The sequence below is a fragment of the Manacus candei genome, unplaced genomic scaffold (assembly GCF_025592945.1).
Source record: "Manacus candei isolate 608988 ecotype Guabito, Panama unplaced genomic scaffold, ASM2559294v1 h1tg000036l, whole genome shotgun sequence".
NCBI classification, from domain to species: domain Eukaryota; kingdom Metazoa; phylum Chordata; class Aves; order Passeriformes; family Pipridae; genus Manacus; species Manacus candei.
This window is the reverse complement of record NW_026138084.1, coordinates 4143996-4158492: the sequence shown is the minus strand read 5'-3', so window position 1 is coordinate 4158492 and position 14497 is coordinate 4143996. Positions and strand designations below refer to the sequence as shown.

General features: G+C 47.4%; 1 protein-coding gene across 12 annotated transcripts in view; it reads right to left on the bottom strand.

Moving 5' to 3' along the window:
- Nucleotides 1–14497, bottom strand: part of RAF1 (Raf-1 proto-oncogene, serine/threonine kinase) — a 70667-nt gene that overhangs the window by 26162 nt on the left and 30008 nt on the right. For 4 of the 12 annotated variants that reach the window (XM_051793352.1, XM_051793353.1, XM_051793355.1 and 1 more), the window contains exons 1-2: nucleotides 13813–13894; nucleotides 4496–4551 (exon numbers count right to left, since the gene is read on the bottom strand). The exons of 2 other annotated variants lie outside the window; for them this stretch is intronic. In XM_051793352.1, the coding sequence (XP_051649312.1) occupies nucleotides 4496–4551; nucleotides 13813–13873 (117 nt within the window). In that variant the 5' untranslated portion in view covers nucleotides 13874–13894. Of the gene's footprint in view, nucleotides 1–4495; nucleotides 4552–13741; nucleotides 13762–13812; nucleotides 13895–14268; nucleotides 14365–14497 lie in introns of those variants that run through there. 6 more of the 12 variants (XM_051793363.1, XM_051793357.1, XM_051793358.1 and 3 more) reach the window with 6 other exon arrangements.

Genomic DNA, 14497 nt, shown 5'->3' with positions numbered 1-14497 from the left:
AGGTAAAAAGAAAAATGCAACAGCTTTTTCCAAGCAATTAGACTGTTTTTAAACTGTAGTTAAGTACAGCTGCTGAGATCATGTATATTCACAAAGAAGTGTATAAAACTGCCACAGAAACACCTTTAAAAGGAAAAAGCAAGCAAGGAAAGTACACCAGTGTTGCACATGCATTTTGTAGAAGTTTTGCTAACAAAGCACCAGAACTCTATGTCAAAGAGTAAAACCTCTGCTTTTTCTTTATATAATATTTTGTAATTTTTTACCTAATGTGCCCTTAACATGAAGACTATTAACACTGAAGTGATACTTAAAACATCCTCCTTTATTAATTTCATAAACTCAAACACACTGCTAGAAACAAAAAGCATCCCGAGTACTGCTTTCTTAGATCTGATCTACCAGAATCACATTATATGACACTCTTAGACTTCTTCTTTCTTCACTACGTTAAATTCTTCCCAGGGGAATCCTCCAAAGACAGATTTACAAAGACAGTCCTTTAAAGCACTGCAGAAGTGGGGCTCTGAGTGTTCTGTCTTTACACAGACAAGACATTTTGGACAAGCATTTCTGGCCCCAAGTCTCTCCATCACCTGCACATACATTCTCAGCCCCATGCCGTTTGCATTCCGACCTTGCTCACGCTCCAACTGTTTCAAGGCTGAAAGCCCCAAACTGTGTTTGCAGTCGCCTGGAACTCGTCCACTTTACAGCAAAGACGAAAATGTTACTCAAAGGTCAGCAATCCAAATGCCCTTCCCACACGAGTTCTCAAGGACTGAACAAGGGACTGAGAACCCCAGCACAAAGAACTCCTGGCCCTGTGTAGCAAATGAGGCAACACTAAGGACACCAGCCCTGAGAACACACCAGTCCTTCCACAACCTCAGCTCCTCCTGGGAATCATTGAAGGGGGAGCTCCAGCCAGGGCAGAACTCAACAGTTCCCTGCATGTTAAATACCACTGCAGAAAAGAGGCAGTCAAGGAGGTTCCTGGAGTGTATAATTTCCTTCATCAACTGGTAAATGAGCCTACCAGGGGTAAGGCCCCCCTAGACCTACTGTTTACAAACAGAGAGGGGCTGGTGGATGATGCAGTGCTTGGAGGCCGCCTGGGGCATAGTGACCACGAAATAATAGAATTTTCAATCCTCAGGGATGTAAGGAGAGCCATCATTAAAACCTCTACTCTGGACTTCCAGAGGGCAGATTTTGGCCTATTCAAAAAACTAATTCAGGGCATACCCTGGGAAACAACCCTTAATGGCAAGGGGGTCCAGGAGGGATGGACATGCTTCAAGCAGGCAATTTTGAGCGCACAGGAACAGGCTATACCAGTGCACCGAAAGGCCAGCCGGAGGGGAAGACAGCTGGCTTGGTTAAATAGGGAGGTTCTGAAAGAAATCAGGGATAAAAAGAAAGTTTACAGACTGTGGAGAAAAGGGCTGTCTACTTATGAAGAATTTACGAAGAGAGCTAGGTCATGCAGGAAAAAAATTAGGGAAAGAAAAGTGGAATTTGAAGTTAATTTGGCTAATTCAGTTAGGGATAACAAAAAGTCCTTTTATAAATACATTAATAGCAAAAGGAGGGGCAAGGAAAACCTCAATTCTCTGTTGGACTTGGAGGGAAATATAGTTAACAAAGATGAGGAAAAGGCTGAGGTACTTAACACCTACTTTGCCTCAGTTTTTAGCAGTAAGACAGGTGGCCCTCAGGACAATTGGCCTCTAGAGCAGATAGACAGAGACAGAGAGCTAAATAGCCCTCCTGTATTCCAGGAGGATGTAGTTAGCGACTTACTGAGCCAGCTGGATCCTAACAAGTCTATGGGAGCAGACGGGATCCATCCCAGGGTGATGAGGGAGCTGGCAGAAGAGCTTGCCAAACCGCTCTCCATCATCTTCCAACAGCCCTGGCTCTCTGGGAAGGTCCCAGATGATTGGAGGTTGGCAAATGTCACCCCAATCCACAAAAAGGGCTGCAAGCAGGACCCTGGCAACTACAGGCCTGTCAGCCTGACCTCGGTGCCTGGCAGGGTTATGGAGCAGATCATCCTCAGTGCAATCACACAGCACCTTCAGGATGGACAAGGGATCAGACCCAGCCAGCAGGGGTTTAGGAGGGGCAGGTCCTGTCTGACCAACCTGATCTCTTTTTACGATCAGGTGACCCACCTGGTGGATGAGGGGAAGGCTGTGGATGTGGTCTATCTGGACTTCAGCAAGGCCTTTGACACTGTCTCCCATAATATACTCCTGGAAAAGCTGGTAGCCCATGGCTTGGACAAGTGTATCCTCTCCTGGATTAGGAGCTGGCTGGAGGGTCGGGCCCAGAGAGTGCTGGTGAATGGAGCTGCATCCAGCTGGCAGCCGGTCACCAGTGGTGTCCCCAGGGGTCTGTGTTGGGTCCAGTCCTGTTTAACATCTTTATTGATGATTTAGATGAGGGGATTGAGTCCATCATCAGCAAATTTGCTGATGACACCAAATTGGGAGGGAGTGTCGACCCGCTGGAAGGCAGGAGGGCTCTGCAGAGGGATCTGGATAGACTGGAGAGATGGGCTGATTCCAATGGGATGAAGTTCAATAAAGCCAAGTGCTGGGTCCTGCACTTTGGCCACAACAGCCCCATGCAGCGCTACAGGCTGGGCACAGAGTGGCTGGAGAGCAGCCAGGCAGAGAGGGACCTGGGGGTACTAATTGACAGGAAGCTCAACATGAGCCAACAGTGTGCCCAGGTGGCCAAGAAGGCCAATGGGATCTTGTCCTGTATCAAAAATAGCGTGGCCAGCAGGAGCAGGGAAGTGATCCTTCCCCTGTACTCTGCGTTGGTGAGGCCACACCTTGAGTATTGTGTTCAGCTCTGGGCCCCTCAGTTCAGGAAGGATATTGAGGTGCTGGAGCGGGTCCAGAGAAGAGCAACGAGGCTGGTGAAGGGACTGGAGCACAAGTCCTATGGGGAGAGGCTGAGGGAGCTGGGGTTGTTCAGCCTGGAGAAGAGGAGGCTCAGAGGTGACCTCATCACCATCTATAACTACCTGAAGGGAAGTTCTAGCCAGGTGGGGGTTGGTCTCTTCTCTCAGGCACTCAGCAACAGGACAAGGGGGCACGGGCTTAAGCTCCACCAGGGGAAATTTAAGCTGGATATCAGGAGAAAATTCTTTACAGACAGAGTGATCAGGCATTGGAATGGGCTGCCCAGAGAGGTGGTGGATTCACCATCCCTGGAGATTTTTAACCGCAGATTGGACGTGGCACTGAGTGCCATGATCTAGTAAATGGACTGGATTTGGACCAAGGGTTGGACTCGATGATCTCGGAGGTCTTTTCCAACCCAATCGATTCTATGATTCTATGATTCTATGATTCTATGAAAACACAGCCAGTGCTAAGTGACCTGGATAGGCAGCAGAGGATGCAGTGATGCAGTTGGTTCAGGGCAGCTTTAAGCTGATGAATTTAGTTTATTAAATATGGGCTATGGGCCAGAACCAGCAGTGCCACATGGAGGTCAACACTGGGATTCCAAGAGCCTGGGCATGGAAACAATGTAGGGATGAGAGGAGAAGGCAGCAGAGGGGCAAGAACATCAAGAAAAGTTTGAAAAGGCCCTGAGATATCTTCCTGAGAAGATAAAACAGATTATTCCCTTATATTTTAAAATAAAGTGCACCAAGGAATAGCTGAATATATCTTTCTGCAATAGGAACTAAATTTAACGTGATACTAACTTGAGTATTTTAGCTACAAACTGCCTGGACAGCTCTAATAACTTTATTTTATTGGTTTGTATACACCTGATTTTGCAAAGAAACCTGCATAAAATGGCAAATAAAAACTGGATGTACCTAAAAATTAAAGACTGTATACAAGTAAACTTAGTTAGACTATGTCAAATATTTACTAAATTACTATGTTCTGAAAGCCTCCAAAAAGAAACTATGCTCCATTTTAACTCCATCTTACATTATCTTACTAAATACATCCAAGAAATTACAATTCTGGTTTGGGTGGGCTTTTATTTATTTAACAAAGTGCCATAACAGACTTTTAGTTTCGTAGATAAGAGTTCTAAGATAATGTCACAGACATGATTTACATTAGGTCTGGATTATTCCCAATAGATCTGCAGTTGTGAGGAAAGGCAAATGCTGTTTGGAGAAGACAGGTAAATATCAAGATCTAAAGTTCTAAACTAAGGGCTTTTCCCCTGCAAAGTAAATATCCATGGAGACTGACTAAAGTAAGAGCTGAAGTTAAATATACACTTCTGATAAAGCAAACACTGAAACAACTGTAGGTACCATATCAATTTTGTGGTATTTTTCAAAAAAAAAAAACCCAAAAGGAAATTTTAGCTGCAGTGCATTAATACATGCACAGAGCTTGGCTAAGTTTCCCTGCCCCCAAGAAAGGTCCAGGCACCTCAGAATAAATAATGGGGCAAGATAAGGAGGAAGGGAAAGATAACAAGAGAAAGTTATTTATACCTTTAGTTTTCCTTTAAGTGAATGAAGTCCTATAACAAAAGGACGAAGCACATCATCTGTGGAAGGTAACACAAAAACAGAACATATTTACTATTTTCACAGACAAACTTATACACACACACTACAGATCAAATTAATAACAAAAAAACTACTTTGTGAATTACATCAATGACAGTTAAATTATCATCCTTCTTATGTCAGAGTTCTCAGGGCCTTCCAACCTTTCAGTGTTTTACACCACATTTCACTGCAAGGAGACACAATGTCCAAGGCCAGACTGCAGGACAACCAAAGGCCACCCAGTTCAACAGAATGTCATTCTCGTTGAAGAACACTGTAAAGATCATTTACAGCTCAAAACTAACCAAAGTAAAAATTAAGCTGAAAACTGTCTTCTCACCCATCAATTCCTCATTCCCACAGAAACACCTTGCTGACTCACAAATGGGGACACTTCTTGGATACAAAGCAAACAAACAGCAGTGAGCAGCTGAGCCTCTGAAGGCTCTCTGGTGCACATAAGCACCACTGTGAGAGCAGTCCCAGCTTTCTCACATCTGCCTTTGGATGAAATCAAAGAAAGCACACGTAACAAAAAAATCAACAGATCTTACACTGTAGCTCACTTTTGGTTAGAAGAACCCTCCCTTCTGGACAGAGCAGATGGGAAAAAATTAAAAAGAATAAAAACAAGCTGCACTGATTTTACCCAAGACAGCAAACTCCCTAAGACTAACAAGAAAGCAGAAGAATGCTTTGGGACCTTCACCTTGAGCCACTTGGTCACCTAAAAATTAAAAACTACCTGCAGTCTGAACTGTGCATTTGTCCTGCTTACCACCTCTGCACCTCTCTCCAACATTTTGGAATGTGACACACAAAATATTGTGAATATGGTTTCCACCATGGAAAACCAGGGAGACTGCAGAGAAGGGAGGAAGGAATTCTGTCTTTTGCACACCAGAGGAAAAGCTGAGATCTTTAGTTATAACTGAATACAAAAGAAGCAAATGAATCCAGTCAGTATGACAGATAATGCTGCATGAAAGAGAGGATAAAAACCTGATGGGGAAGGGTACAGAGTTTACAGAATGAGAAGACAAAGCATTTTTTATTGTAAAATCAGCCAGAAGAAAAAAGAATCTCATACACAAATCAAGAAGAGAAGGTACAGCATAAAACAAGTGTGATGGGCTAAAGAAGCAGCAGGTACAGTGTTTTTACCTGCAACCAAAGCAATAGTCATGAGGGAGGAAAAATCACAGGTTTTTCTTGACAGATGAGACACATGACAAAAACAATCAGTAAGGACACCTGTTAACAGAACTGGCAACAAGGAGGGTTTAAGTGAAAGAGTTGTCAAAAGCACCAGCTGTTACAGCAGATGTGAGATTCAATTAAACCTGAGATGGACAATTGTTCAGCAAAGACAATAGCAAAGCCAAGGGAGCAGAAATTACTCTGGTCTGGAGGAAGTTTGCCTACTTGCAGGATTTCCAGCTGAGATGCACTGTGGAGCAGCAGGAGGAGCAAGGGAAGCAGGTGCCCTGGGAGGGGAATGCTGAACTCACACAGGTTATCGCTGATCCCACTCCGGGCTCAAACCATGGCTTCTGAAAAATTCTGCTACAAATACACACCTGAATAACAAATAACACCCCAGGCAGAACAAAAGCCTGAGGTTTGTGCTTCAGGGTTGCCAATCACTTTTGAACCAGATGCCGATGGTTTTAGAAAACACACCTAACAACACTGTATTTAATACATCTAACATCTGTATGTGATCCCTCTACAGCTGAGCCCACTGTTACACTGTTAGGGCACTCCTGCTGCTTCCTCCAGTTTTCACTACAGATAGTTTGGTAAATACACCACTTTGTCACTGGCAGTGCTGAAAGCCTATTCCCAGAAAAAAACACATTGATTTCCTATTGGGTGAAGGAACCATCAACTTAGAAATTTATCAAAATCAGCCAGGCCTTTTAGAAGTTGTGACAAAAAACTCCTACTACACTTATTCCTGGGCTACACTGTTAATCCCCACCTTTAAAAACCACATTGCCTATTTAGAGTCTCCACATGAGAAACTGAGAAAGACAAAACAATCAATATACAAAGGAACACAAAATTAAGAAAAAATTCCTCTGCCAGACAAATATGCAAACAAAAGCGAAAGAATCTCTTGCAGTCACAGTGGCAGTATTATTTATGGTGACGAAAGAAAAAATATGTTCAATGTAAGACAATTATAGGCTCAATCTGCCCAACAATTTTCTTCAGAACATACAGCAGTTCTGTAAAACAAAATTATTGCAGGTACTGTCCTGTAATTCAACATCACAAGGGCAGATCTTACTGGAATAGGTAAAAATAGCACTAGTGAACATGCCAAAGTCTTTCCACTGCAGGGCCACTGCTTAGATTGCAACATCAGCTGGCTCTCTTTTTGTAACCTCTTGATTGCCAGTGAACAAGTCACAGTCACTGCAAAGGTTTGAGAAAGCTCAGAGTGAGCGGTGCCCTGTCTCTGTGCCCAAATCCATCGGGGTATCCCTGCCGTGGGCACTGGTGCAGCAGTCACTGCCTGCCCAGTGCACACCTGCTCTGCAGCACCCAGCACACGGGGCTGATGGCACGGGGACACGCTTCAGTTTTGTCAAACGTCAGCGTGGAACTGAAGCCTTGCACACTCTGCTGCCTCTTCTGGTTGCAACACACTGGGAGCTACTCCCTGGAGTCCAAACATCCTCCAGAGATGGCCCAAACCCCAACTCCCCTGAGCGAGCACAGCTCAGCTCCGCAGGGGCTCTTTGCACCTTCCCAATACCCACAGCAGCTACCCCAGCAGGAACACCCCGAGCAGGGACACAGCAGCAGCACTGCCGGCTCCCAGAGATCCCTGCCCCGCAGCCTGACTCCCACTGATCAGACTGTGCCATCAGGCCCAAGGACAGCAGGACCCTGCCCACCACCAGCTCTGTGCCCGCTCAGCCCGGGCAGTGACTGACACAGCTTCCCAAAGCACACTGAGACAGGGAGGGCAAAGCCAGGAAACAGCAGGACATCACTCTGCTTGCACAGGTGCTCTGACACTCTTCTCCCTCATCTAAGAGGTCTACCCTTCAGACCCGAAAGTGCGGAATAATCAAGAGATGTTTCTATTTGCACAGAATGGTCCCTGTACTGTTTGTCTCTATGAAGAACTATAGACAGGTCTCTTGCAAATTCAAAAGTAGGAGAGTTGAGATGCTTTTGCCATATTTAATGCATGAGTTTTACAATACAGGTTTTACAAAAAAAAACCCAAATACATTAAATTACAACAGAAATGCGCAAGAATATTTTCCTAATAAATAAATTAATAAACTAAAAATATTTTAATGGGGTTACGCAGTAGATTACATCTGAAGGAATTCAAATTCTATCAGAAATTATTGAAATAAAGAAAATATTAACCCAACAGTAACCTTGGAATTAACAACTGCTAGATAAATTCTGAGCTTCAGGAATCAAAAAAAAAAAAACAAGGTTTTTTTAGAATGTGAAGCTGGGGTTATATCCTATGTACCAAATATGACCAACTTTCATAGAAACCTAGCACACTTTCCATACCAAAGCTTAAAAACCACCAAATTGCTATGTATCAAAATACACCTTTTGAACTGAAAGCTTGAGAGGTGATTGCAGGTTCTCTCAGCTTCACATTAAGTGGAATAAAAATCCATCTTTTTCTTCTACAAGAAACTTTTTAACTATGGTACTTTCTATGAAAATCTCTTGGAAATAATGTAACTAGCATTTCTGGGGGAACAATAAATTAGGATTTTTTTTTTAAATTAAAATATGATTAACTAGTGTTTTTTCTTCTGAGCAACATTTCTACCACTGAAGCTTCCAATCTAATGGTCCTCCCTACATTTGCTGTATTATTTTGCAAGACTGTCCCTCTGTATTCGTACATTTATGTAAAAACTCCGTGCAAACCAAAGGGAGTACCTGCACCTTCACCTGTCTCATTATGCTCCTTCAGTTTCACCAAGAAACTCTTATGTAAAATCCCACACATAGTTTATTCTACACAAGCAAGTGAATAAAGAGAGAGCAGTGCCTTTTGTAGTGTGCTAATAAACTGAAAAGACCACTGGAAAATACTGAAAGTATGACTAGACTTTGAGCAAACACTCTGAAATGATTGAGAATAGAACAAGAAAGCAGAATATCCAAAAACTGGCACCAGTTACTGACAGAGCTGACAGGGACATACACTGGAATCAATGACTGGCAAAATAAAAGACATTACAGAAAGGGAACATTAGTCACGTTAAAAGTTTTTCAATCTATACAATCATAGAATATCCTGGGCTGGAAGGAACTCACACCTTAAATGCTTTCCCATTATCTGAAGGCATTAGAGATATCTTTCTTTTAGCTGTGCACTACCCTGCATCTCCCTCCTGCTAATCCCTCAGCTTGAGGTTCCTAAAACCTCCACTTTCAAAAATCCTGCTTGTTCTGTAGGGAAAAAAAAAATTGTATGTAACAGAAAACTCTAATGGGGGCTCTGAGCCATTTTTTAAAGGCTGAAGCCCTGAGCCAGCTTTGATTAATCTGGTTAACCCCACGCCACACCCAGCTGGAGTTACTGAAGCAACCTCCCTCTGCCTGGGAACTAAAAATACACCAAGGGCTGCACTGCTCTGCCCCGATCCTACGTGTTTCCATCGGAATGCCCCAGGAATGACCGCCCTCTTGGCAGCTGTTTGTCACAACTGAAGCACTGGGGGGTCAGACCAAGAGCAGGTATGCAGTGTACATGCAGTGAACGCTGAACGTGAAGGGAACAATGGAACAGAGAGGGAGAACAGGCCCGCAATCCCCGCGGCATCGGCAGAGCCACAGCACGGCACCGGGCACCCAACCCGAGCACCCACAGCGGGAAAGGGGCTCCAGCAGGGAGGGGCAGAGCCAGGGCCCGCCTGCACAGCCCCAGACAGCAGAGAGAGCACACACTGACACACTCACACAGGCACACGCTGCTGCGAGGCAACTCCAGAACTGCTCTGCCTCAAGTCAGAGGCACTGAGCTGTGATTTAACTGTGCTCTGTTCCCTTCTGCACTCAGGACACAGAGTGTGCACAGCAGAGAGGCAGGGCAGGCACCGAGAGGGGCAGGGCAGGCACAGAGAGGGGCAGGGCAGGCACAGAGAGGGGCAGGGCAGGCACAGAGAGGGGCAGGGCAGGCACAGAGAGGGGCAGGGCAGGCACGGAGAGGGGCAGGGCAGGCACGGAGAGGCAGGGCAGGCACGGAGAGGGGCAGGGCAGGCACCGAGAGGGGCAGGGCAGGCACCGAGAGGGGCAGGGCAGGCACCGAGAGGCAGGGCAGGCACCGAGAGGCAGGGCAGGCACCGAGAGGGGCAGGGCAGGCATGGAGAGGGAAGGCAGGCACAGCTGCACCTGCAAACAAACCCACCGCGCTGGCTCTGCACAAATCCAGCTTCTGCACGATAAAATTTTACCTCTAGAAAGGTTGGCATCCCCCATAAGCAAGCAAAACCCACTGTAAAATACACAATTCAATCACATGGACTGTGTCGCTTAAAACCCTGAAAAAAATATGCTTGCTTATGTATGCATTCTACTTATTAATTGTCAGCTCTCATTCTTAGCTCTGAAGTCTACCAAGAAAACGCTTTTCTCCTTTCCCAGTGCCTCAAGAACGGCGCTTTGTTTACCCTCATGTGCTGTTGCACTGCACCATTTTGGTACACAAGATGACCATATTCTATTAAACTGTAAAAGGTCAGTACGCAATGCTGCAATAAAATCAACTTTGTGTAAAACAGATGACATTTATAGTACAAACACAATATTCAAGTCACTCAGGGAATAAACGTGCGCCAGCTGCTTTTCAAAGCAAAATCTTTGTTTACAAAAACCCAGCGCATGCAGCGAGAGCCAGCACAGCTCTGAGAATTATTCACAGAACTGGGGCCAAAACAGAGTTTCTTTCCAGAAAAAATATAAGAACATCGCTAAGCATGGACTACCCATACAGAATAAGCTGTATCTGCTTCATGCTGTCTCAAAAGCCATGAGCTCACTGCTAAAACACCTTGTTAGTTTGTCATAGTTACCTGATTTCCCAGGATTGTATCAACTCCTCTTTCCGTTAATTTCTAGAGCTGACCAAGTGTTTCCACCACCTCATTCAACACACAGTGGGTGTATTTCAGATCAGAACATCCTGAAGGGTTTTGCATAAGTAATTACACCAAATCAATCAAAATTGGTACAATGTAGATGTAAGCCTATCTGTTCACAAATTAAACTTATGTGAAACTGTCATGCTTAAATTACCAGTCTTGAAATTTGGCAAACCACAAGCTTCAATCTTGTTTTGAAGATTTTTTTGTTACTTCCCCACGTAAAGGTAATTTTGACTTATGCAATTTGATGGTTTTTTGAGAAATAGAAGGCTGACTTCTGTTTCTCTTCACACACGTTACACACTTGTATAACGTGGATGGTCCAGAAACTTGTTTCATACAAAACAATAATCCTTTTCCATCACTTGTTTCAAGCTGAATTTGTACAGAAGTTTTGGAAATCCACCTGCACAAAGCCACGTTCAGCTGGTATTGGGTGACCACAGTCCTGCCTCTCCTCCAGCAGCTCTGGGATGTTATCACCTCATTCCAAGTGAACAGTGAGGCACAGGTAGGAAGAACAGGAAATTCCCACAGGCTAAGGAAGCCAAAGGACAGAAGAATTCTTTGCTCTCCATCAGCCAGGGCACCACGGCACAAACCCTTGGTGTGCTGCAGGAGCACATTCCCACCTGAGGAGCCCAGGTCAAGGCCAAGGAAACCCCTCCCTCTGTCCAAGCTGGCCAAGGAGGCAGGACAAGCAACTTCAGAACTGAGGGAGGAGGAGAAAAATCCAGGAGGTGTTTAAGTGAGGCAACAGCAAAGATGGGGAAGCAATTTAAAGACAGTAATCCAACCCAGCAGCTCTTGGTTCCCATCTCCTACAGAAGCTTTACAACCAACAGCTCTGAACTGAATGTGTTTTCAAAGAAGGAAAACTTGGGCTTTTTTCCTCAGCTCCGGGTTTCCCAACAGTAAAGAAGGAGCCACATAAATAATGTGGGGGGAGGAGGGGAGTATATGTTCCAGAAGAAATTAGTGCTGATTTAGCTTACCAAGAAGTGCTGACCAATGATTTCTGTGGGTCATGTCTGTGGTTTATAAAATATGAGCTATTTTAATAAGTCATAGTAAGTTCAGGCCCTGAGACAGCAATGACTTCATATGTAATTTGAACAATGCGGTAGTGGCAAGAATAAAAAATGGGAAAGGGATTCAACTGAAAATAAAATAAGTTTTAGATCTTCTTTAAAAAAAAATAGCTATTTTCTCTGTAACTTCCAGATTTTCTTTCAAAGCAGGTTAGTCAGCAGTGTTGCACAATAAGTTGTCCAGTCCTGAAGATATTAAGTATGGCAACAAACCATATGAAAAACACATTTCAGGTTTCTGAAAGCACTGCTGCTCCAACACAACTATGCTGGTTCACTTCTGATTTAATAATTTAACATTAAATTGCTTACTACATTAACTATCCATGTCATGAACACACATCCAGATCCATACCTCTTTCAAGATAAATTGTAGCCCTAGGGATTACCTACAGAAAATGTTCATTAAGACAAACCAAATTAAAGCCACTTCCATTCTGAATGGGTGACCACAGAAGAGATTTAACTGAACTGCCTCAAATTAACTCTCACATTCCCCATGTCAGTCTTTCCTTCTGCACCAACACTGCAGACATATCCTAAAGAACAAGAATACCCTTCAAATTACCCCCTGGTTTGACACTATGCAGTGATCCTTTAGGCAGTATCCGGAGCTGACTTTTCCAGAAGCATTAGAAGACATCTTATAAGTCTTTTGTACAAAACTGTTTTCATATATTTTAAGCTGGTTTGGTTTTGGAGGAATCTGAGTTTTGCTGCACTACAGATCCTTGTTTTGCCCACCTATGACAACCTACAGCTGCACCTGGAACACACACTGTGCTCCAGCAATTCCACTGCAACTGGTTTTGGGGTCTCACTGTGCCAGGTAAGGTCCCTGTATTTATGGGTGTCACTTAAATGCTAAGAAAGAAAAAGAACTTCACAGGCAGGTTATCTATGTGTGCAGTGAGACTGCAGATAAAGAGAGGCCAGAGACAGCCCTGGTTGTGCAGGAATACCACTGCTACATGGCACGGCTGGAACAGTTTAGAGGAAATTAGGACGCGAAAGGATCTCACTCCAGTTTGCAAATGGCTTTTTTTAACTGAGTTTAAATCCCAAAAATAAACCAAAATCAAGCAAGCAGCTCCAACCAAAGAATGCCTGAGCAGAAAGCTTTGGTTGTGCTCATACAACCTAAAGGCATTTTCCACTCCCGGTCCAGCAGCCTGTGGATCGCAGTGACAGGAGGGTCAGGGAGCCCCCTGGAAGCGCAGGAGGGACAACGCTGCAGCTGGACACGAGCAGGCCGGGCCAGCACAGCCACCGCTGTGGGCAGGGCACGGCTCCGGGGGGCGGGATGCTCATCCCCCTGCCCATCCCCCTGACAGGGCACGGCTCCGGCTGTTCCAGGTGCCCCCTGCCCATCCCCTCTGCACAGGGCACGGCTCCAGGGGGGCGGGATACTCATCGTCCTGCTCTTCCCCCTGGACAGGGCACAGATCCCGGGGCGAGGGATGCCCACTGCTCTCCCTCTCACGGACAGGACAGGGCTCCAGGTCTGCGGGATGCTCATCTCCCCTGGACGAGGCACGGCTCCAGGTGTTCCAGCTTCCCCCCGCTCATGCCCTAGTCCGGGCACAGCTCCAGGGCTGCGGATGCTCCGCCCGAGCCCCTCCGCTTCGCTGACAGGCGGCGGCCCGGCCGCAGCCCCGTTCCCCCGGCCCGGCCCGGCCCCTCGCTCCGGCCGACCCTGCCGCCACGGGCTCCGCGCCCCGCCCGCTCCTGCCGCTCCTCCCCAGGCGCCTGTCGGGGCCGAGCGCCCGCCCGCCCTCACGGCCGGCTCAGCGCGCCCGCGGCCGAGCGCGGAGCGGCGGCCCCGCGGGAACGGGACCCGCAGACAGAGGGAGCGCGGGCGCTGTGCCCCGCTCGGCCCCGGCGCTCCCCGCCCGTACCCATACCCGGCCCGGCGCTCCCCGCCCGTGCCCGGCCCCGCCAGGCCGTACCTGTGCCGGCCGCGGCGCTCCCCGCCCGCACCCGGCCCGGCGCCCCCCGGCCGTGCCCGGCCTCGCCGTACCTGCGCCGGTGCCGCTCGCTCGGCGCTCACAGAAAATGGCGGCCCCGCGCCCCGCAGACATTTATCCCCGCCCCGCCCGCTCGGCGCTCGGCGCGCCGTCCTGCGCCGCACGGCCCGCCCGCTCCGCCCCGGCCCGCCGGGGAGCGCCGAGCGCTCGATCGGCGCCGCCGCCATTTGGGAGCGGCGGAGGGAGGGGATGGAGGGACGGGATCCCGAAGGGATGGGGGGGGGATTCTGAGGGGATCTCGCCGCCGCCGCGCCTCCAGTCTGCCCCGGGAACCGACCTGGCGCGGGGGATGAGCGCTGCCGGGGGGCTGGAGCGGGCCCGAGCCGTGCCGCCTCCCCTCGCTCCCCTCAGAGCGTCCCCCTCAGCTCCCTGACCGGCCTCCCCCTTAGCCATGCCTCGGCTGAGCCCCTCAGGAATTTGACAGTTAATTAATGAATTAATTAACTAACCGGGGCCATCGGCAGCGCCTGAGCCGCGGTGTGGGCCCGGGACAGCCCCGAGTCCTGCAGGGCACACACCTCGTCCTACCTGTGCGGGGCAGAGCCCGGCTCTGCGGGGAACGGGCAGCGCGCCCCAAGGGGCGGTGCGAGCCGAGGGGTGGGGTGCGCGCTGCTGGGAAAGGGATCGCAGGAGAAATTTTAAAAAAATAATAATAAAAAAACACCAGCGTGCGAGCTC